The sequence below is a fragment of the Oryx dammah genome, unplaced genomic scaffold, assembly GCF_014754425.2.
Source record: "Oryx dammah isolate SB20612 unplaced genomic scaffold, SCBI_Odam_1.1 HiC_scaffold_29, whole genome shotgun sequence".
In the NCBI taxonomy this organism is placed as follows: Eukaryota; Metazoa; Chordata; class Mammalia; order Artiodactyla; family Bovidae; genus Oryx; species Oryx dammah.
The window spans coordinates 24,065,970-24,087,893 of NW_024070213.1; the positions used below are offsets into that span (position 1 = coordinate 24,065,970).

General features: G+C 42.2%; 1 protein-coding gene across 2 annotated transcripts in view; it reads right to left on the bottom strand.

Moving 5' to 3' along the window:
- Positions 1–19,159, bottom strand: part of RERG (RAS like estrogen regulated growth inhibitor) — a 138,926-nt gene extending 119,767 nt beyond the window's left edge. The window contains exons 1-2 of one of the 2 annotated variants that reach the window (XM_040235254.1): positions 18,998–19,159; positions 14,519–14,674 (exon numbers count right to left, since the gene is read on the bottom strand). In XM_040235254.1, the coding sequence (XP_040091188.1) occupies positions 14,519–14,579 (61 nt within the window). In that variant the 5' untranslated portion in view covers positions 14,580–14,674; positions 18,998–19,159. Of the gene's footprint in view, positions 1–14,518; positions 14,683–18,997 lie in introns of both variants that reach the window. The other variant, XM_040235253.1, reaches the window with a different exon arrangement.
- Between the last annotated feature and the right edge of the window lie 2,765 nt (positions 19,160–21,924).

Sequence of the window (21,924 nt, forward strand, 5' to 3'; positions counted from 1 at the left end):
ATATAGCAATATATATATACACACATATATATAGCAATATATATATATAAGAACATATATATATAGAAATATAGTAATATATATATAGCAATATATATGTATATATATATATATAGCAATATATATATAAAAGAACATATATATTTCATTTGCAGTATACATTCCACGAGTCAACACTATGTCCATCGTGACTGTAAAAGCAACAGTGACCTTAGAATGTCTAAGCAGAAGCAGAAGATCTAGTATCAAAACCACAGCTGTGCTCTGACCTGGACTGGGCACTCCACATCTGAAACACCTGCACTCATTTCTGAGCCCCACACTTCATGGAATGCATAGCTGCAATAAGACAGAAAGGGTGATGCTGTGGCCAGAAACCGTGATCCCTGCAGAACAAATGAAATACGCTCTGAGTGCTAGACGATCGAAGAGAAAACTCAGGCATGGGTGGAGGCAGGCTCTGCATGCGTTTGTGCTTAGTCGTGTCTGACTTGATGCTATGGATTGTAGCCCAATGGGCAGCTCTGTTCATGGAATTTTCCAGGCAAGAACACTGGAGTGGGTTGCCATTTCCTCCTCCAGGGGTTCTTCCCAACCCAGGGATTGAACCCAGGTCTCCCACATTGCAGGCAGATACTTTACCATCTGAGCCACCAAGGAAGCCCCAGAATACTGGAATGGGTAGCCTATCCCTTTGCTAGGGGATCTTCCCAACCCAGGAATCAAACCAGGGTTTCCTGCATTGCAGGCAGACTCTTTACCAGCTGAGCTACCAGGGAAGCCCCCAGAGGCATGATAGTTGTCTTCAAATATGTTCAGGGCTATCTTAAGGAAGAGGGATTTAAAGCGCTCTATGGAACTCTCCACTCCAGCATTCTTGCCTGGGAAATCCCATGAATAGAGGAGCCTGGAGGTCTACAGTCCATGGAGACGCAAAGAGTCAGACACAACTTAGTGACTAAACAATAACAGTGGAACTTTAAGGGAGTTAAGCTAATGAGTAAAAGCTGATGAACAGCCTTTGGTTCCAAAGAAGGTAAAATAACAAACTGGAAGACTTGTGATCACTTCATGAGACAGTCTGGCTGGGCTCTAGGACCCAGTTATTCAATCAAATCTTGTAGGAGTTACAGTAAAGCTATTGTGTAGAGATGGTTAACATTTACAATCAGTTGACCTTAAACAAGGAAGATTATTCTTAATAATGTGGGTGGGCCTCATCCAATTATTGGAAGGCTTACAGTACAAAAACTGAGGTTTCCTAGAGTCAAAGAAATTCTGCTTTGAGATTGCAATATTCACTCCTCCCTGAGGTTTCGGTCTGTCACCTTCCTTTACAGATTTCAGTCTTGCTGCTGCTGCTAAGTTGCTTCAGTCATGTCTGACTCTGTGTGACCCTATAGACAGCAGCCCACCAGGCTCCACCATCCCCGGGATTCTCCAGGCAAATCAGTCTTGCTAGCCCAGATAAATACAGACATACATAATTTGTGCAAGTTGAGTGTATGTCCGATCGGTTCTGTGTCTCTGGAAGACTATAATTGATACAGTTGCCCAAGAATGGCATGGTCTATTTCCCATCATGCTGAGTTCCCTTCACCCAAGATATTCAAAGGCAGGCGAGGAAACCACTTTGGTTATGATAAAGAGACCATTTAAAATATGTGATTCTTGGATTTCCCTGGCAATCCAAAGATTGAGACTCCATGCTTTCACTTCACAGGGGCAAAGGTTTGATCCCTGGTTGGGGGACTGAGATCCCATTTCCCTCACAGAGTGTGTTCCCAGGTGCCACTAGTGTTAAAGAACCGGCCTGCCAATGCAAGAGACTTGGGATTCAGTCACTGGGTTGGGAAGATCTCCTGGGATAGGAAATGGCAACCTGCTGAGAATTCCATGGACAGAGGAACCTGGCAGGCTACAGTCCATGGGGTCACAAAGAGTTAAACACGACTGAGCATGAATGCACACACACACTCACATATATATACGATTCTTGATGAAATTATGTAGGTGTATAGACCACATGGTATTTTTAGCATTAGTTGCTCAGTCGTGTCCGACTTTTTGCGACCCCATGGACTGTAGCCCATCAGGCTCCTCTGTCCATGGGATTCTCTAGGCAAAAATACTGGAGTGGGTTGCCATTTCCTCCTCCAGGGAACCTTCCCACCTGTACAAAAAGGAGACTTCATTAATGTGCATTAGAGGATACCCCAGGTTAACCTGTTACAGAAAACTGTCTCTTGAGTCTTTAAATTTTATACCAATTCTACACCTCTGGTTGGCCGATTGTTTCTTTATTTAGCTTTTAAGGTGAATGACCTGGGGCTATTTGTTTCTATCAACCTGACTGCGAATCTAAAGGGACAGTTGAAATGTCTATTTTTCTTGCTATCCTCAGAACAGACTGCTGCAAATCTACTCTATGATTCTCATTTTTTTCAGCTTACAATAAAATAGCTTATTATTTTTTACAACCTATGTCTTATAATAAAGCAGTGCTGAAAAATTAAATAGAAGAAAGTTCAGTTGACATATAGGCTACGAAAATGATTTGCTGGTAGTGATTTTTAAGTTTGATTCTAAATAGATTTTCGAAAAAAGGCACTTGGGAGACATGGTTCAAATTTTGCTATTTAAGGTATCTTGAAATTATAGGCTCACTCTTCCTAAAATTTCAAAAAGCGTAGAGCTTAGGCTCTTAAGGGTATAGCATTGATAAAAGCTTTCATAATCATTTCTAAAAAGCAACACTTCATAGTTTTCTCTCTCCAACTGTTCTCTAATATACTTGTAGAAGGAAGGCAATGGAAAACCAAGAATAAAAATAGCTGAGCTCTCCACAACTGGGCTTCCTCCCTACTTTCCCTGTTCAAAGAAGAGAGGAGATACCATCTTGCAATAGAGGCTTCATAGACAACTGGGCTTCTCCAGTGACAGTTGGCATTTGATGACCACATAAGTCCAACTCAGTTTATTCACTGTATTGAGGATGCTGTCTTCATCTGCTCTGGGGACATAAGAAAGAGCAGAAATAGCTACTCTGCCTGTTTAGAATGTATATGACTCCTGTATCATGAGCAAGCTATTCTAGAACACAGGGTTGGTATTAAACACATACTTGTTGAATCAATAATTGAATGAATGAACAAAAGCATAGTTTAAGATTATAAGGAAACATAGATACATATGGGCTCACTGGGTGGCTCAGATGGTGAAAGAATCTGCCTACAATGCAGGAGACCTGGGTTCAGTCCCTGGGTTGGGAAGATTCCCCAGAGAAGGAAATGGCAACCCACTCCACTATTGTTGCCTCAAGAATTCCAAGACTGAGGAACCCGTCAGGCTATAGTCCATGGAGTCACAAAGTCAGACACAGCTGAGTAACTAACACTTCATAGACACATATATTTATATACACTTTTGAGAAATCTTTATATCGAAAATGTGTAAATGTTTAAAACTTTAATTTTTTAATAAGGATAACATTTGACTATCAGAAAATTTTATAACATGCCATACTTTCTTCTCCAATAAGGCATAAGTTCAAATTATTTTCCCAAACCCACCTCCCTTTTTAACTCTCTTACATAATGATCCTAAAAAAATACCCCAACTCGACGTGCATTCATTTCACACATTTGAAAGTGCAAATTCCTTCAGAAGAAAATCTAGAACCTTCTGATAGTCTGTAACGGTATACATTCAGTGGAAGAACACTCACAGATGACTGAGCGTATCCATACAGCCCCCTGTGATGGACAGCCAGGGAACTGACCATACTGCTTTTCCAAACACAAATGTTAAGGAACACAGGGGAAGAACTGCACAGATATCAATAACAAGAGCAAGATGACTTCCCTGGTGGCACAGTGCATAAGAATCTGCCTGCCAGAGCAGAGGACACAGGTTCCATTCCTGGTCCGGGAAGATTCCACATGCTGTAGAGCAATTAAGCCTGTGCTATGCGCCCTAACTACTGAAGCCTGCATGCCCTCGAGCCCAGGCTCCGCGACAAGAGAAGTCACCCCAGTGAGATGCTTGTGCGCTGCAGCTAGAGGGTAGCTCCTGCTCTCCGAAACTAGAGAGAGCCTGTGTGCAGCAATGAAGACCCAGGGAAGCCAAAAAGAAAATTAATTAATTATTAATTAATTTTGATAATATTAGGAGTATGAATATTAGGAGCATATTTTATATCATACTTGTACTTTTTCAAAGCACCTTCACAACCTGACTGGCATCACAGGAAAAAAAGCAAATAGATGTATCATTTGACAGATGAATGAAAAGAGAGAGTGATGGATGGTTTGAAGTTTAAACCCCAATCCTGATAGTTCGGTTGGGCACTTTTTAAAAAAATTATATCATATTGACAGAATATGGTACATAATATTCTTCTTTGATAACAGCAAAAAAAATGTATCCTTTCACAGGAGATGATTCAACAGCCTTCTTATGTCTGATCCAAAGCTGTAAGAAATGGAATACTGCATTTTAGGGGAACATCCATATACACAGGTTGCTTAGAATGTTGACTGAATTGACTGGCAACTTATCTGGGACTCCCAGGGGTCTTTGTCACACATTGGTAATTCATTGATTATTGGAAGTTTCTGATAAAAATAAACTCTTTAGTTTTTTTTAAACAGAATTCATATTACAAAATTCTAATGATCATTTAATTTTCTAACATAAGGTGTTTGAAAGGAATAAGGTATTACAAAATGAAAACATTTAGTAGTAAAGTTGCAAAAGCTTTGCACAGTCATAAACTGGGCTTTGTGACTTGGCTGTGGCTCTATGGAGCCAGAAGATCTAGGTAATAATCTTTTTCATATATATATATATATATATATATATATATATATATATATATATTTTGTGACCCCCATGGACTGTAGCCTGCCAGGCTCCTTGGTCCATGGAATTCTCAGGCAAGAATACTGGAGTGGTAGCCGTTCCTTTCTACAGGGGATATTCCCAAACCAGGGATCAAACCCAGGTCTCCTGCAGTACAGGCAGATTCTTTACTATCTATGCCATCAGGGAAGTCCTCTCTCTCACATGTATGTATTGGAGTTTTAGATATTTTCTTATTCCAGGCTGAAATTAGCTATTTCAGGCTGCCTGGTCTTCATAATATAACTACTTTCATTTTTAATGGGATGGAGGATATTATGGCTGTTTTTCTGAAACCACATCAATTTTCAAAGGCAGCGCGAGCAACAAGGACGCGTTTGCACTGGAATTTTGGCTTCAAGGCCAGTACCACCTTGAAAATTTGGCTGATTTCCCCAAACCCATAAGTTGGAGAAATACCAGTAATAAAAAGGGGAATTACAAGGATGATTTACAATTTTCTCCCCTCCCTTTCCTCAAAGTTTGTCTTTGTCAGTTGCCAGGAAAACAAGATCAAAATGGAACCAGCTAGCGACTGATAATTAACTACAGGGAAGTATTTCAACGAGTAAATTAGCTATCAGATAAAAATAAAGGATAATTGAATTCTAATAGTACATTTCAACAAATGAAAAACAGGACAGAGATATGCCCTTTTGACTTTGAAAAACTGTTCTTGATTTTGTTTGTTTTGTTTTCCAGTATTGTTTCTTCCTAATTATATATTTTTTAAGAGGAAAGTTTAAGAATTGGACACTGCCAGCCTACAAAAATGTTTACTCACCAATAAGCAACTGATTTTGATGATTTTAATTTTTTCTTTCTTCTTCTTTCCCTCCTTTCCATTTTCTAAACCCTTATAATGGAGAAGGAAATGGCAACCCACTCCAGTGTTCTTGCCTGGAGAATCCCAGGGATGGGGGAGCCTGGTGGGCTGCTGTCTCTGGGGTCGCACAGAGTCGGACACAACTGAAGCGACTTAGCAGCAGCAGTAGCAGCAGCAAACCCTTATAAGCATGATCCCTCATTTTTGCTTGACTTCCTGGGAATGCAAGAAAGGTCAGCGTGACTTAAGCCTTGCATAAAGTCTGACTTTTTGTACATTTCCCTAGGTATAGCCTTCCCCATTGACTCAGCAGTAAAAGAATCCACCTGCAATTCAGGAGCTTCAGGAGACATGGGTTCAATCCCTGGGTCGGGAAGATCCCCTGGAGGACAGCATGATAACCCATTTCAGCATTCTTGCCTGGAGAACTCCATGGAGAGAGGAGCCCGGTGGGCTATAGTCCATAGGGTTGCAAAGAGTCAGACATGACTAAAGCTACTTAGCACTCACATATAGGTAGACACCTGCAACTTGAAAACACTCTTTTATTCCTCTTGGGGTAGAATAACCAAAAGAAAATCAACTTGTTTTGGCTGTTTGCCTCTTTCTAGTTTTCCATTTTTGCAGGTAAAGGAAGGTATAAAACTTCCAAGGCCACATTACCATATTTTATGATAAGAGAGCAACTATTTTTCCAGCCCCATTGAAACATCTCAATGTCACTTTCCTCTCTTTGATCCAGTCCACACAAAAAAGAAACAGTTACTTCTCTAACCATCAACTAACTACACAATAACCAATGGACCTCATTGCTGGTAATCTTTAAATCTAAACAACTACTTAGGAAAGGTGTCTTCATACACACATACATATACACACACAGAGACTTCTTCCAGGAGCCATGGAAGTTCTGCACCCACCTGAAACACAATTTGTCCCTCTTTTTACCTAAACAAATAGCTAAAGAAAATTTACCATTACAATTATATTGTATAGTCTTAGGACAAGAATAAACAAGAATTTGAAGAGCTGATTGGCTCTTAAGTAGGTAAAGTACAGGAGTCACTGCTCACATCATGTGATGCACACAGCTGAACCTGCTTGTTCCTGGAACTGCACCTGATGCCCAGGTGTTATGGAAGCCACAGATCGACTTGCTATATCTTCATGAAGAGTCTCTTTTGGTCACTGATTTTTAGAGAAAATAAGTTTTATATTCAAACAGCATGGTATGTTAATACTCACACATTACTATTAATAATTTAATGATAATATTATATACATTATTTTAGTTAATATTATATATTCAGTTCAGTTCAGTTGCTCAGTTGTGTCTGACTCTTTGCGACCCCATGAATTGCAACACACCAGGCCTCCCTGTCCATCACCAACTCCCGGAGTTCACTCAAACTCACATCCATTGAGTTGGTGATGCCATCCAGCCATCTCATCCTCTGTCATCCCCTTCTCCTCCTGACCCCAATCCCTCCTAGCATCAGAGTCTTTTCCAATGAGTCAACTCTTCGCATGAGGTGGCCAAAGTACTGGAGTTTCAGCTTCAACATCAGTCCTTCCAAAGAACACCCAGGAGGACTGATCTCCTTTAGAATGGACTGGTTGAATCCCCTTGCAGTCCAAGGGACTCTCAAGAGTCTTCTCCAACACCACAGTTCAAAAGCATCAATTCTTTGGCGCTCAGCCTTCTTCACAGTCCAATGCTCACATCCATACATGACCACTGGAAAAACCATAGCCTTGACTAGATGGACCTTTGTTGGCAAAGTAATATATCTGCTTTTGAATATGCTATCTAGGACTATTGATATTAAATTTTGCCTATATTTATGTAATCAATAAAACATGCAATAGAATTACATGACTGTAATGAGATGCTTATATGACCCAATCCCCTAGATCTTTCTCCTCCCTTTATTTATTTAGTTTTTTAAGATTTTTTTGATGTGGCCCATTTTTAAAGTCTTTATTGAATTTGTGACAATATTGTTTCTGTGTCATGTTTTGGTTTTTCAGCCTCAAGGCACATGAGACCTAAGTTTATGTATCAGAGGTCAAACCCACATCCCCTGCACTGGAAAGCAAAGTCTTGACCACTAGATCACCAGGGAAGTCCCCTTCTCCTTCTTTTGTAAAGTACCTTGGAGACAATGTTTAAGAAGCATCATACTATACTATTCAGTATAAATGAAGGATATAGACTGGTGTAACTACTTGAGTAAAGAAAAAGTTCTAAAACATAAAGCTTAGTGCTATAGCATTAGGGAAATTGACCTACCCAAGACACCACTGATATTGTTTTTATTTAATACATTAATTATATGTGATCTCATAAACATAACTCAGCCATAAAGGACACATACATATTAAAGCAGTGTCCGATGCTCATTGGAAGAGTTACATTTAAAATCAGCATTGTCCTTGCCTGTCCTACTTGAAGATAAAATGAAAAGAACTTTTCAAAACTTTTTATAATTGAGAGAGAGGGAAAATCAAACAAGAGCAAGAGAAGGGAAGAAAAAAATAAATCTCTCTGTGCCAAGGGAAGCGATATCACATGCTTGCTTGTGTTTGGCACCCCAGTTTACAGCCCAGCGATCTGAATCTATGAACTTAGGCCTTCATGGATGAGTAAATCAACTGGCTTTTGAATTAGAGAACAAGCGTTACTCCATTAACTTTGAGACTAGCCCTTTCAAGAAATATATTTAGCTAAGGCACACAATATTTCAGTCCTAAAATGAGAATGTCAACTGTGAAACGAATTGCAAATTTCAGTTGTTTCTGTTCCGGCTCCTCCCACACATACTACCTATTTGAATACTGTGAATCCAGGAAACATTTACATAATAAATATGGTGTGCATTCTGGGTTTTACAACGGGTCTTTTTGCTTTCATTACTTGTCACATTAGAGGCTGATGCAAACATGTAAGAAAAATCTATGTCCTATATGCCATGTTATTACTGGCTGCCTTATCCTTAGCCAGAGAAGAAAAACATTTGCTCTGCTGGGGCAACAGAAAAAGGAAAGGGTTGGGAAAACTCGGGGCTTCCCTGGACTCTACACTTTGAAGCATCCACACAGTGCTCCCCATGTTGAACCAGTGAGCTCGCTAAGCCAGAAAGATCACTTGAAGACAGAACTGCAAGAACAGCCAAAACTAGACAGAAGGAAGAAGAATCTTCCTGATCCAGAAGACCCTGTAAATACTGCAATACACATACACACACAGACATACCCCATGTGTTTGGTAATTAACACATTATTAAATTTCGCCCGTGCTGACGCATCTAATGTCAACCTGTCAACCAAAGAGCTCTGGTTACCGTTAAAGTCTGTTTTAAACATGGAGGGCTTATCTGTTACCTGGGCTTAGGAAGCCATCAAGTACATACCAGAAGCGCTTTCAAATTTAAGAGGTTTAATTTATTAAGGACACCAAAATATTTCTGGCTGTTTTTCCCCAAGATTTCCAAGATATTAGCCAGGAGAAGTATTGTTATGATCATCAGTGGTCAAGCTGTAATTGACATAAACCAGACTGGATTTAAGAAGAGAGAGACAGAAAGTGTCTGTGTGTGTGTGTGTGTGTGTGTGTGTATGTGCTGAGCAGTGATACAGAATTTTTTTATTATGAGTTTTCTGACTTTTACTGAAAACCCAAATACTCACTTGAGTAGAAATATATCTTTGTATGTTTTCACTAGACAACTAACAAACTTAAAGGGTACACCTTGAAAACTGTAATATACTTGAGCACTTATGCTGTGCCGGATACTGATCTAAAAAACTTGTGTATAATATTTCACTCAGTTCTAACAACAACTCTTTGAGATAGGCCCTATTATAATCTTTGTATAATTGCAGAAATTGAGAATTTAAGTGCCATGTCAAAGATGTCAAGTTCACACAGCTAATAAAGTGTAGAACTGGGAGTCAGACCTAACAATAGGACTCAGGGGCTCTTGTATTTGACTCCAGGCCACCCGAGCCACTGTTAGCAAATAGACAATTGGTCTTATTTACCCTAAATGCCTGGGCTTCCCTGGAGATTCAGACTGTACAGAATCTGCTTGCAGTGCAGGAGACTTGGGTTCGATCCCTGGGTCAGGAAGATCCCCTAGAGAAGGAAATGGCTACCCACTCCAGAATTCTTGCATGGAGAATCCCATGAACAGAGGCGCCTGGTGGGCTACAGTCCAAGGGGTCTCAAGGAGTTGGACATGACTGAATAACTAAGCGCTCTAAATTTCAAATTGGTATTGAGTGTGGGGGAAAGCAGATAGGCCATGTCAGACTTGAAGCCTCTGAAGCAATTCACACAATTGTTGTTCAGTTGCCGAGTCGTGTCTGACACTTAGACCCAGGTTCAAAGCAGAGACACTCAGTTTCTACCACTCCAAGGTCACCTGTTGCCCCACCCGTCCTAGGAATACCTCTGCTGGGTGTTTGGTGAGAAATGGAATGTTTGAGCCCACAGGTGGATCATGGTCATTTGGGGAGGCATTAGAGTAAGTAAGGAGCTGAATACGTTCCAGAAGGTATAATTTCTTGCAGACTTAAAAAACACAAGTTACTTACAAAACAGATACAATCTGTACAACAAGAAGATGAAGGTAAAGTACAATGTCAAGGCAGATATGAGCTATCCATATTAATAAAGAACTAGAATAAACATGAATTCACCATGGCTAGAGTCTGGTTTCAAAGCTGATAGGTTATCAAGTCCTCTGTGGTTGTTTTCACTGAACTCTGGGAAAAGATCTTAGAACTGACTCCCATACATAAGTTAAACCAGCACTTCTTTTTAAATGGGAGGTGTGGTTACAAGGTCTCGGGAAAACAGTCTCATGTTGAAATAGGAAAACACTGCCTGTTTATAGATGACAGACAAAAAGGCAATTGTTTAAAGGCATGTGGTCTATCACTGTCATCTTTACCTAAATGAAAATAAACACCCATGGCAGAATGTATGTAAGGTGGAATGAGAAATCAGTCCAAAGAAGAGTTATTAATCAAGAATCATAGGATTTAAGACTTGGGAAGGACCTTAACAAACAAGTTCCACTTCTGCACTTTCCATAAATTAAAACCAAGGTCGGCAGAATGTGGACTTCTTGTGCAGGTATTATTTTCAAGCTCTGGGCACTGAGGGCTCATTCCCTGAGGGTATGGAGCGTGAAGACAAGAGAATTGTATGTGGAAGCTGGAAGCCCCAACCTTTGAGAGCTAGGCCAGTAAACAGCAGCCTCGAAACAGCTGCTTAGGGTCAACTGAGAAGTGGCAGGAAAGCCAAGCAGGGTGATGTAATGGGAGCCTGGGAAGGCAGGAATTTTAGGAAAGAGTAAGCAGTAGTGTTAAACGGTAACAAGAGTTCTAAGAACTGGGAAAGATTCATTAGATTGGTTGGTTATTGATCAGTGGTGTGTGTGTGGTCAGTCATGTCCAACTCTTTGCAACCCCATGGACTGTAGGCCAACAGGCTCCTCTGTCCACGGGATTTTTCAGGCAAGAATACTGGAGTGGGTTGCCATTTCCTCCTCCAGGGGATCTTCCTGATCCAGGGATCAAACCCTCATCTCTTGTGTCTCCTGCACTGGCAGGTGGATTCTTTACCACTGGGTCACCTGGGAAGCCCTGACCTTTGTAAAATCAGTTTCAGCAGTATGATCACAGTGAAAGATGTTTAAGCAATGAACAGGAAGTCAAAAAAAAGTTAAGACACTGAGGCCAGAGCCCATGTTCAATAACCTTGGAGAAAAGAAAAAGATGGAGTGGTGGACAAAGAAATGCTCAGGGGAAAAGGTCGGTAGAGAATGAGAGGAATCCTTGAAACAAAAATTGAAACTACTTTGGGGAAGTCAAAGCCAACTGAGATCTATGCTCTGACTGATGGACCAGCCTTGACAGAAGGAGACACCCAGTTTGTTCAGAGATAATACAGATGAAAAGGGGGTGGTTATAGGGTACACGGGCTTCCCAGGTGATGTTAGTGGTAAAGAACCTGCCTGCCAGTGCAGGAGATGTCAGAGATGCAGGCTCAATCCCTGGGTCAGAAAGATCCCCTGGAGGAGCGCATGGCAAGTCACTCCAGTATCCTTACCTGGAGAATTCCATGGACAGAGGAGCCTGGTGGGCTACAGTCCATAGTATCGCACAGAGTCAGACATGACTGAAGCAACTCAGCATGCAGCATGCATATGGTATAGAAAGTAAGTGGTTCTCTCAACTGTATTTTTATTTTCATGATTCACTTTCCAAAGCATGTAGACTTTCTTTTGGTGATGACATAAGGTTTAAAAATTCCCCTTCCCTTATTGCCTGTGTTAAATTGTGAATGAATGGATGTTAAACAGTGAGCTCTAAGCCTTGATCCCTCACTGGTGAAAATTCAGGCCAGCTCTTGTGGGCAGAATGGATCTTCCCACACACTGCCTCACCCTCATCCTCCACTCACTGAAACAGTCTCCTCATTCTCCAGATCATTCCACCAGCTACAAAAGTTAGGTTCTCACATCATTAGGAAGGCTTCCCAGGTGGCGCTAGTGGTAAAGAACACCCCTACAATGCAGGCAGCATAAGAGACACGGGCTCGATCCCTGGGTCAGGAAGATCCCCTGGAGGAGGGCATGGCAACCCACTCCAGTATTCTTGCCTGGAGAATCCCATGAACAGAGGAGCCTGGTGGGCTACAGTCCATAGGGTCACAGAGTCGGACATGACTGAGGCAACCTATCAGGCATGCAAGCAAGCATGCATGCTTGCCATCAGGAAACTAAGATGAATAGGGAGGAGTTTAACAATCTTAGAGTTTGTGAAAGCTAGCAGTTTCTTAACCTTGCCAACTGTCTATTACTTTCTTTACTTGGTTTCTGCCAAAGGCCAAAGCAAATAGCAAGTGGGAGAAAAGGGTGATGGCAGAGAAGAGCCCTCTCAAGAAAATTAGGAGAAAAAGAGAGAGAAAGACTTACAGTAGGCAGTATTTACTGCTGAAATTAAACTAGAGACCTAATTTGGAAAGAGAGATTGGTCCCAGAATTAATGACTGCTCATATGTGTTTGGGATATGAATTTGAACAAACTTCAAGAGATAGTGGAGGACAGGGGTGCCTAGTGGGCTTCAGTCTGTGGTGTCACAAAAAGTCAGACATGACTTAATGACTGAACAACAACATAAGAGTTTAAGATTATATGGATGACCTGTTGTATCAGATGATCTGAACAGGCTTCTCTCTACGAACACACACACACTATGTCTGTTAGAGTCCTTTCTTGAGAACCAAAAGCTCAGTGGACAAAGTCAATTATGAGTCATTCTTCCAGTAAGAGACCAAAGAAACGTTCTCTGAAAAGCCACGTTACCCCGGCATTTTAGCAACACCTGCTTAGTACTCTTTAATTATAAAATCTGAGATCTGTCTTTCAAATTGGACTAGACACATTTTTCACTTCCACCATTTTGCCCTTCACCCGAAAGTTCTGCAAACCTTTCCTCAGGTGTGGAACACTACAGGTTCTCAATTACTGAGGAGCACTACAATCCGGTCATTTAAATTCACCCTGGAGGTGCTGGCAATATCTGTCTCACTTGAGGTCAGGCACATCCCAGCCTTCACAGTCCTTCCTGATTTTAGACGTGTCGAGTGACAACGAAATGAAGCAGAACCCTATGGCCCTTCCCCCCATGTCCTCTGCCTGCCTTTTGTCTGTGGAAAAACTTTAGCCAAAGAATACATTTAATCAGAGAAGTGAGAACATGAAGAAACAAAGGAAAATAGTCAAAGGAGACCAAATAATAATAATGTCGTCATTAAGCAAAGTCAAGGACCCTTAGTTCCTTCTCAAGGGTTGTAGATAAGATTCTGAGCCATATCCTGTGAGCCGTCTTATAGATACTGAAAGCCCTACCAGGTGGAGAAGTTAACTACAGGATGGCCAGACTGTAGCTGTGACATAAGCTGCCACAATTCCGAGAATTGGCCTCAAGGACATGGAAACACACTGACCCGGGAACTGAAAATTAACTGTACCAAAAACAGTCAAGATGATGCTGGTCAGACCATCGATGACCAATTTCAAGATGACTGTCAGAGCTGACTGTGTGGTTTCTGCATGTAGCCCCTCCCTCTGTCTATAAAAATTCATGTGCCCTGATTGGGGTGCAGGGGAGTCAGCCTTTAGACAGATGTCCTCTCTCCCTGACTGGTTGCCAGAATCCAAAATAAAGCAAACCTTCCTTTCGACCAATCTGGTCTCTTTATTGACTTTTGAGCAGCAAGCAGTCGAACTCTGCTTTGGATAACAATAATAGAATTCTTCTCCTTGTAAAGACGCATTTATTCAGCACTCAACACATACTTGACATTGAGCCGGTTGCTGAGCATATCGAGATTGATGAGATATTACATTGGCCCCTCAGGATCTCATATAGACAAAAAAAAGGAGCAAATGTATTTTTTAATTTCTCCAATCTTATTTCTCTGGAAGTCAGACATCCTTCCTTGGAATATCAAGACCTCTGACGTATCCATTGCCTTGTGTATTATCAACAGAGCTGCTTTACCATAAAGAAGCAAAAGAGGACATAAAACCTGATATGCAAAATGAAAATCTGAGTGAAAGAGAAAGATGCTTCATCTAATAGAGCCACACAGGAGAATAGGAGATACACCAATCGCCCCCTCCCCCTCCCCCCTGCTCAGTCAGTAACAAAGCACAATAAAAAAGACACACAAAGACACACACACACTACTGCTACAACAAACACCTTACCTGACTTGCCCACGCCTGCTCTCCCAAATATTGCCAGTTTGACCTCTGCACTTTTAGCCATGCTGGGTGGTGGCAGACAATTCACTGTGGTTCAAACTAAAGAGCTGAGAAGATCTTTTTGGTTCCAGCCCTGGGATTCACCATATCATGGTAAATCTGCAATCCTTAAACAAAAGAGATTTGCGAATTCACAAATGACTGGAGAAAGAATTTCATATTTATTAAGCATCTTCTATGTGCCAGAATCATTGACTTGATCAGTATCTTCCCTGTTGATCACCACCACAATCCTGTAAGAGGGCCTGAGCAATTTACTGTAAACCATTCAACTAACAAATGATAGTTCCAGGACTTGCTCTTCAATCTGTCTGGTTCTAAAACATACCTTTTTTTTTTTTTTTTCACATAAGATAGCATTTTCGAAAGCACTTCCTCAAAGAATGTTTTATGTCAGTAATTGATAACAAATCCTTGTCTATGAATACAGTATTTATCATGTGCCTGTAAACACCCAATATAAAAACACACAAGACAGGGACAGTCACATTTGGAATTCTATTTCCCTTTGGGCTGACTAATACATATTCCTACTAGCTAACCCCACTGTAATATGATTGAATTTGCCTTTCAAAGTTTAAGTTTTATCTCCATTCACTAGATCACAAGGTCAAGTCATTTCACAGATACCCACATTACTAAAACTGGTATATAACATCTAGATATTTTTACATTTTCCTAGGCACAATGCCCTGGAACACAAAAGATAAATGCTATTAGAACAACTTCAAGTACATTAGTTTATGGCATTGTCCTAATACTTGGGTGTTCAGTCATGTCTGACTCCTTGTGACCCCATGAACTGTAGACTGCCAGGCTCCTCTGTCCATGGGATTCTCCAGGCAAGACTACTGGGGTTGGTTGCCATTTTCTCTTCCAGGGGATCTTCCTGACCCAGAGATCAGAAACCCCGTCTCCTGCATGTCTCCTGCACTGGCAGGCAGATTCTTCACCACTAGTTCAGTTCAGTTCAGTTCAGCCGCTCAGTCGTGTCTGACTCTTTGCGACCCCATGAATCGCAGCACACCAGGCCTCCATGTCCATCACCAACTCCCAGAGTTCACTCAAACTCATGTCCATCGAGTCAGTGATGCCATCCAGCCATCTCATCCTCTGTCATCCCCTTTTCCTCCTGCCCCCAATCCCCTCCCAGCATCAGAGTCTTTTCCAGTGTGTCAACTTTTCACATGAGGTGGCCAAAGTACTGGAGTTTCAGCTTCAGCATCATTCCCTCCAAAGAAATCCCAGGGTTGATCTCCTTCAGAATGGATTGGTTGGATCTCCTTGCAGTCCAAGGGACTCTCAAGAGTCTTCTCCAACACCACAGCTCAAAAGCATCAATTCTTCAGTGCTCAGCTTTCTTCACAGTCCAACTCTCACATCCATATATGACCACTGGAAAAACCATAGCCTTGACTAGACAGACCTTTGTTGGCAAAGTAATGTCTCTGCTTTTGAATATGCTATCTAGGTTGGTCATAACTTTCCTTCCAACGATGACATTATGTAAACATAAGCTTCCCAGGTGGCACTAGTGGTAAAGAATCTGCCTGCCAACGCAGGAGACGTAAGAGATGTGGGTCAGTCCCTGAAGACCCCCTGGAGGAGAGCACTGCAACCCCTCCAGTATTCTTGCCTGAAGAATACCCTGGTCAGAAGAGCCTGGCAGGCTACAGTCCATGGGGTCACATAAAGTTGGACACAACTGAAGCAACTTAGCACGTACACAAGCCCACTTTATATTACGGGTACTTTAGGAATGACACCAAGGTCCTTGGTACCATGGAAATATAAAATTGGAAAGAGTCTTGGAGTTAATTAAAAAAACATCCTCCAGCCATCACAGGAGCCCTTTCATATGACCAGGTAACCATCTAATAACCACTCGGGGTCAAATTTACCACTTCCAGAGGTGGGGGGAAGAGCAGCATAACATCAAATTTTTCTTTTCTTTCACTCGGAGCCCTTCAAGTACCTAGCAATTACTAGGAGCCTTGTCTCATTCTAGACATCTACTTTCTAGGAAAGTGAGACCCAATCCTCTTCCTTGGATCTACACGGAGACGTCTGTTCTTGTTTATGCTCTTTGACCCTCACCTTCCCTCTTGACCATACGCAGCTCCCTTCTCTGGCATTTGCCATTTTAATCACTCTAAAAACATGGCATCCTTTGCATTCAATCCCTTGAAATATGACCTGACAAATGACCCAGCACAAGTTTCATGGGATTCTTCCTCTTCTTCAACAAGGCATGGTGGTTATATTCATATTAAGGCTCACATTTTTCACATGAACTGCAGGCTCCCCCATTCTGAACGTCTGCAATCGATGTTTTCATCTTAAATACAAGACTTCACTTTCAAGTCTGTTATCTAAACATATGAACCGCTCCTGCCAGAGTTTTGGCATTTACAAATTTTCTAAAAGAGCTTTTCCAGAGAAAGAAAAAAAGGAAAAGTTCTTCTGAAAAAGTATTTCTACAAAGACATTAACATGTAATTGTTTCCTTCCCTGTGCATCTAAACCATTGACCTCTGCCTCACAAATTCTGTATTTGCTGACTTCCACAGTGTCAGAGCTTCCTCCGAAGGACAGAAAGGTCAACATTAACATTGGCTGTTGTTTACTTCATCAAAATAATGAAAAAACACCTTAGTGATCATTAGTAGCACAAAACACAGAAGTTGTAACATCTGTAATTTGTCCAGTCTCACACTTTCAGCTAAAGATAAAAGAATTTCGTTGTCATTTTATGTGCATTCATTAAGGAAAAAAAAGAAAAGGCCTCTATGTTTAAGGTTCAGTGCTTCATCACAGAAGCATCACAGAAGCATAATCTATTGAGATATATTAACTAAATGAATTCCAAATAAGAATGGCAAGCATTTCTTTGAAACATAGAACATGCAAGTGTCTGGAGCTTGTATAAACAACAATTTGCTATCTCATGCAGGACTGCTCATTCCCATGCCCATAAAAATCCAAATAATTTACTATCTGATTTATGCTTCAAGAGAGTAGCCATCAAATGTGATTTGGAAAACATACACACACACACACACACTTGTTAATTCAAGTTTTTCAGTAATTCCCAAATGGCCTCAGAGGCATAGGAACTTCACATAAGAAAGAGAAATTGTGTGGGCTGAATGTTTCATATGTAACGTAATAAAGATACAGCTAGTTAGTGTAGTAGCGTCAATTTTGTGTTATGTTAAGAAAAAACCCTTAAAGGGAGACACAAAACTGACATACATCTTTGAACATTTTCTCACATGAATATGTGAAAAAGTTACATTTGATAAAGACAGGAAACAAAGATAAATGTGTCAGTTGTATTAATAAGGGACCTGTTGCCAAGTCTCTGATGTTCAAAATAATTCATGATCCAAGACCTTCTATAACATGGATGGAAGAAAACATTTGTTTTCATGTTGTTGGGCAGAAGTATTCTGCCTGGGTCTCGAAGCTGCCATTCAGTTTTTAGGTGGACAGTGTTTTAATAGGACAAAAAAATTTTCTCAGTTCCTATCACTACTAAAGCTAAAATCACAGGTAAGAGGTTCATTTGAGAGATTAAAGGTGTACTGATCTTTTTCCTAAACAGGAAGGTACCAAAAGAAAGCTTAGGAAGACTCCAAATTCTGTTACTGTTAACGCATGCATTCAGTCAACCCACATTCATGCTAGTCACAAATGGTCATCTTCAAAGAGCTTACAATCCAATAGGCCTATGACATTTAGTTCACTAACAAGCTGATCTTATTTATTTTTTAAAAAATTTATTCATAATAAATCCCTAAACTATTATACCACAGTCCTTGCTTTCTACGTCTTCTTGTGGGGAGGGGAGGAGGTTGGAAACACAAGCATCTTTATAAGGTAATAGTTGTTTCAACTTCTGTGTTTATGGTCTCATCAAAATAAAGTGCAGGTGTTTAGGGAAACAAAGAATCTAATCTGACGGTGGGGATGAGATTCTCTTTGGGCCACTCCTTCTCTAGCTCTGAAACGAAGTTTTGCCAGTCTCATTACCAGGAATTGTCCCTCATCTTATCACAACGCAGCACGCGCGGGGAGGAGAAAGATGGTAGGAGACCCCTGGCTAGAGCGTTGCTCAGAAAGCAACAGGTATCCTGGAATGATAAAGAAGCCCATCGTGGACTGCAGCTCACTTGCTCTCAGTCTAGGCGGCGGATGGAACCTGAGTCAAAAGGACATTTCTGATCTTAGCCCCGGACGGAGGGCGCTGTCAAGCCCCTGGCGTTGGCGCTCACATCACCCTCTCGGCGACCCCCAACCCCCGCCTGGGAGGACCCAGGGACCAAAAGGACCGCCCCAGAGGCCGAGCGTTCAGGGGCTCCGGAGGGTCTGCAGGAAGTCATCCCGAAAGGGCCACCTGGGCACGTGCGTTACACTCACCTGTTCACACTCTCCAGGCCCGGGAGAGCCGCGGTCCCCTGGCAAGTTCGGAAGCCGCTCCCCGGGACAGCTAACCCTCCCACGTTGCGCAGCGCAGTCTGCGGGGGGCGTTTCCCAGCCGCTGGGCTGATTTCGTGGGTGGGGGCGGCGGCAAGCGCTGGCGGAGCGGCCGGGGGCTCCTCGCTGCCGCTCGCTCCGACTAGCGGCCGAGGGACTGCGGCAGGACCGAGCTCAGCCCGGGAGGCCGCCGGGATGCTGCAGTGCGGCGCTCCGGCGCCCCCTACCGGCGCCAGCCCACGGTTCCCCCCGCGAGGCTGCTTCCAGCTGCAGAGTGCGAGAGCATCGAGCATCCATATACCCGCCTTCGCTGCACCCCAGCCCCACTCAGTTCCCGGCCTCTGGGTTCTCACAGAGGGACCTCGTCCCTTGGTTAAAACGTAGCGTGTGAACGCATCACTGCGTGATGTTTTCTATTCCCTACTTAAACCATTCTCACACCATCCTTTAGAAGCATGTTTAATTATCCCCATGAGACTCAAGAGAAAACAGAGGATAAATAACTTGTCCTGGGGCTTCCCGGATGGCTCAGCGGTAAAGAATCCGCCTGCAATGCAGGAAGCGCGGGGTCGGTCCCTGGGTGGCGAAGATCCCTCGGAGAAGGAGATAGCAACTCACTCCAATATTCTTGCCTGGGAAATCCCATGGACAGAGGAGCCTGGCGGGCTATAGTCCATGGGGTCGCAAAGAGTCTGACACGACTGAGCGCAAAACTTGTCCCCAAGGCTAGTAAACGGTTGGAATGAAATTCGGGCCGGATTGGAAGCAGAGATGCTAGAAGAGACATTAGTTCAGTTCAGCCGCTCAATCGTGTCCAATTCTTTGCGACCCCATGAACCGCAGCGCCAGGCCTCCCTGTCCATCACCAACTCCTGGAGTTTTCCCAAACTCATGTCCATTGAGTCGGTGACGCCATCCAACCATCTCATCCTCTGTCATCCCCTTCTCCTTCTGCCCTCAATCTTTCCCAGCATCAGGGTCTTTTCAAATGAGTCAGCTCTTTGCATCATTTGGCCAAAGTATTGGAGTTTCAGCTTCAACAACGGTCCTTCCAATGAACACCCAGGACTGATCTCCTTAAGGATGGACTGGTTGCATCTCCTTGCAGTCCAAGGGACCCTCGAGAGTCTTCTCCAGCACCATAGTTCAAAAGCATCAATTCTTCAGCACTCAGCTTTCTTTGTAGTCCAACTCTCACATCCATACATGATTACTGGAAAAATCATAGCCTTGATTAGACGGACATTTGTTGGCAAAGTAATGTCTCTGCTTTTTAATGTGCTGTCTAGGTTGGTCATAACTTTTCTTCCAAGGAGTAAGCATCTTTTAATTTCATGGCTGCAATCACCATCTGCAGTGATTTTGGAGCCCCCCAAAATAAAATCAGCCACTTTTTCCCCATCTATTTCCCATGAAGTGATGGGATCAGATGCCAAGATCTTAGTTTTCTGAATGTTGAGCTTTACGCCAACTTTTTCACTCTCCTCTTTCACTTTCATCAAGAGGCTCTTTAGTTCTTCATTTTCTGCCATAAGGGTGGTGTCATCTGCATATCTGAGGTTATTGGTATTTCTCTCGGCAATCTTGATTCCAGTTTGTGCTTCTTCCAGCCCAGCGTTTCTCATGATGTACTCTGCATATAAGTTACATAAGTAGGGTGACAAGATACAGCCTTGACGTACTCCTTTTCCTATTTGGAACCAGTCTGTTGTTCCATGTCCTAACAGTTCTAACTGTTACTTCCTGACCTGCATATAGGTTTCTAAAGAGGCAGGTCAGGTGGTCTGGTATTCCCATCTCTTTCAGAATTTCCCACAGTTTATTGTGATCCACATAGTCAAAGGCTTTGACATAGTCAATAAAGCAGAAACAGATGTTTTTCTGGAACTCTCTTGCTTTTTCCATGATCCATTCGGATGCTGGCAATTTGAACTCTGGTTCCTCTGCCTTTTCTAAAACCAGCTTGAACATCAGGAAGTTCATGGTTCACATATTGCTGAAGCCTGGCTTGGAGAATTTTGAGCATTACTTTACTAGCGTGTGAGATGAGTGCAATTGTGCAGTAGTTTGAGCATTCTTTGGCATTGCCTTTCTCTGGGACTGGAATGAAAACTGACCTTTTCTAGTCCTGTGGCCACTGCTGAGTTTTCCAAATTTGCTGGCATATTGAGTGCAGCACTTTCATAGCATCATCTTTTAGAATTTGAAATAGCTGAACTGGAATTCCATCACCCCCACTAGTTTTGTTCATAGTGATGCTTCCTAAGGCCCACTTGACTTCACATTCCAAGATGTCTGGCTCTAGGTGAGTGATCACATCATTGTGATTATCTGGATCATGAAGATCTTTTTTGTACAGTTCTGTGTATTCTTGCCACCTTTTCTTAATATCTCTGCTTCTGTTAGGTCATACCATTTCTGTCCTTTATTGAGCCCATCTTTGCATGAAATGTTCCCTTGGTATCTCTAGTTTTCTTGAAGAGATCTCTAGTCTTTCCCATTCTGTTGTTTTCCTCGATTTCTTTGCATTGATTGCTGAGGAAGTCTTTCTTATCTCTCCTTGCTATTCTTTGGAACTCTACATTCAAATGTTTATATCTTTCCTTTTCTCCTCTGCTTTTCACTTCTCTTCTTTTCACAGCTATTTATTAGGCCTCCTCAGACAGCCATTTTGCTTTTTTTGCGTTTCTTTTCCTTGGGGATGGTCTTGATCCCTGTCTCCTGTACAATGTCATGAACCTCCATCCATAGTTCATCAGGCACTCTGTCTATCAGATCCAGTCCCTTAAATCTATTTCTCACTCATAGGGATTTGGCTTAGGTTGTACCTGAATGGTCTAGTGGTTTTCCCCACTTCAATTTAAGTCTGA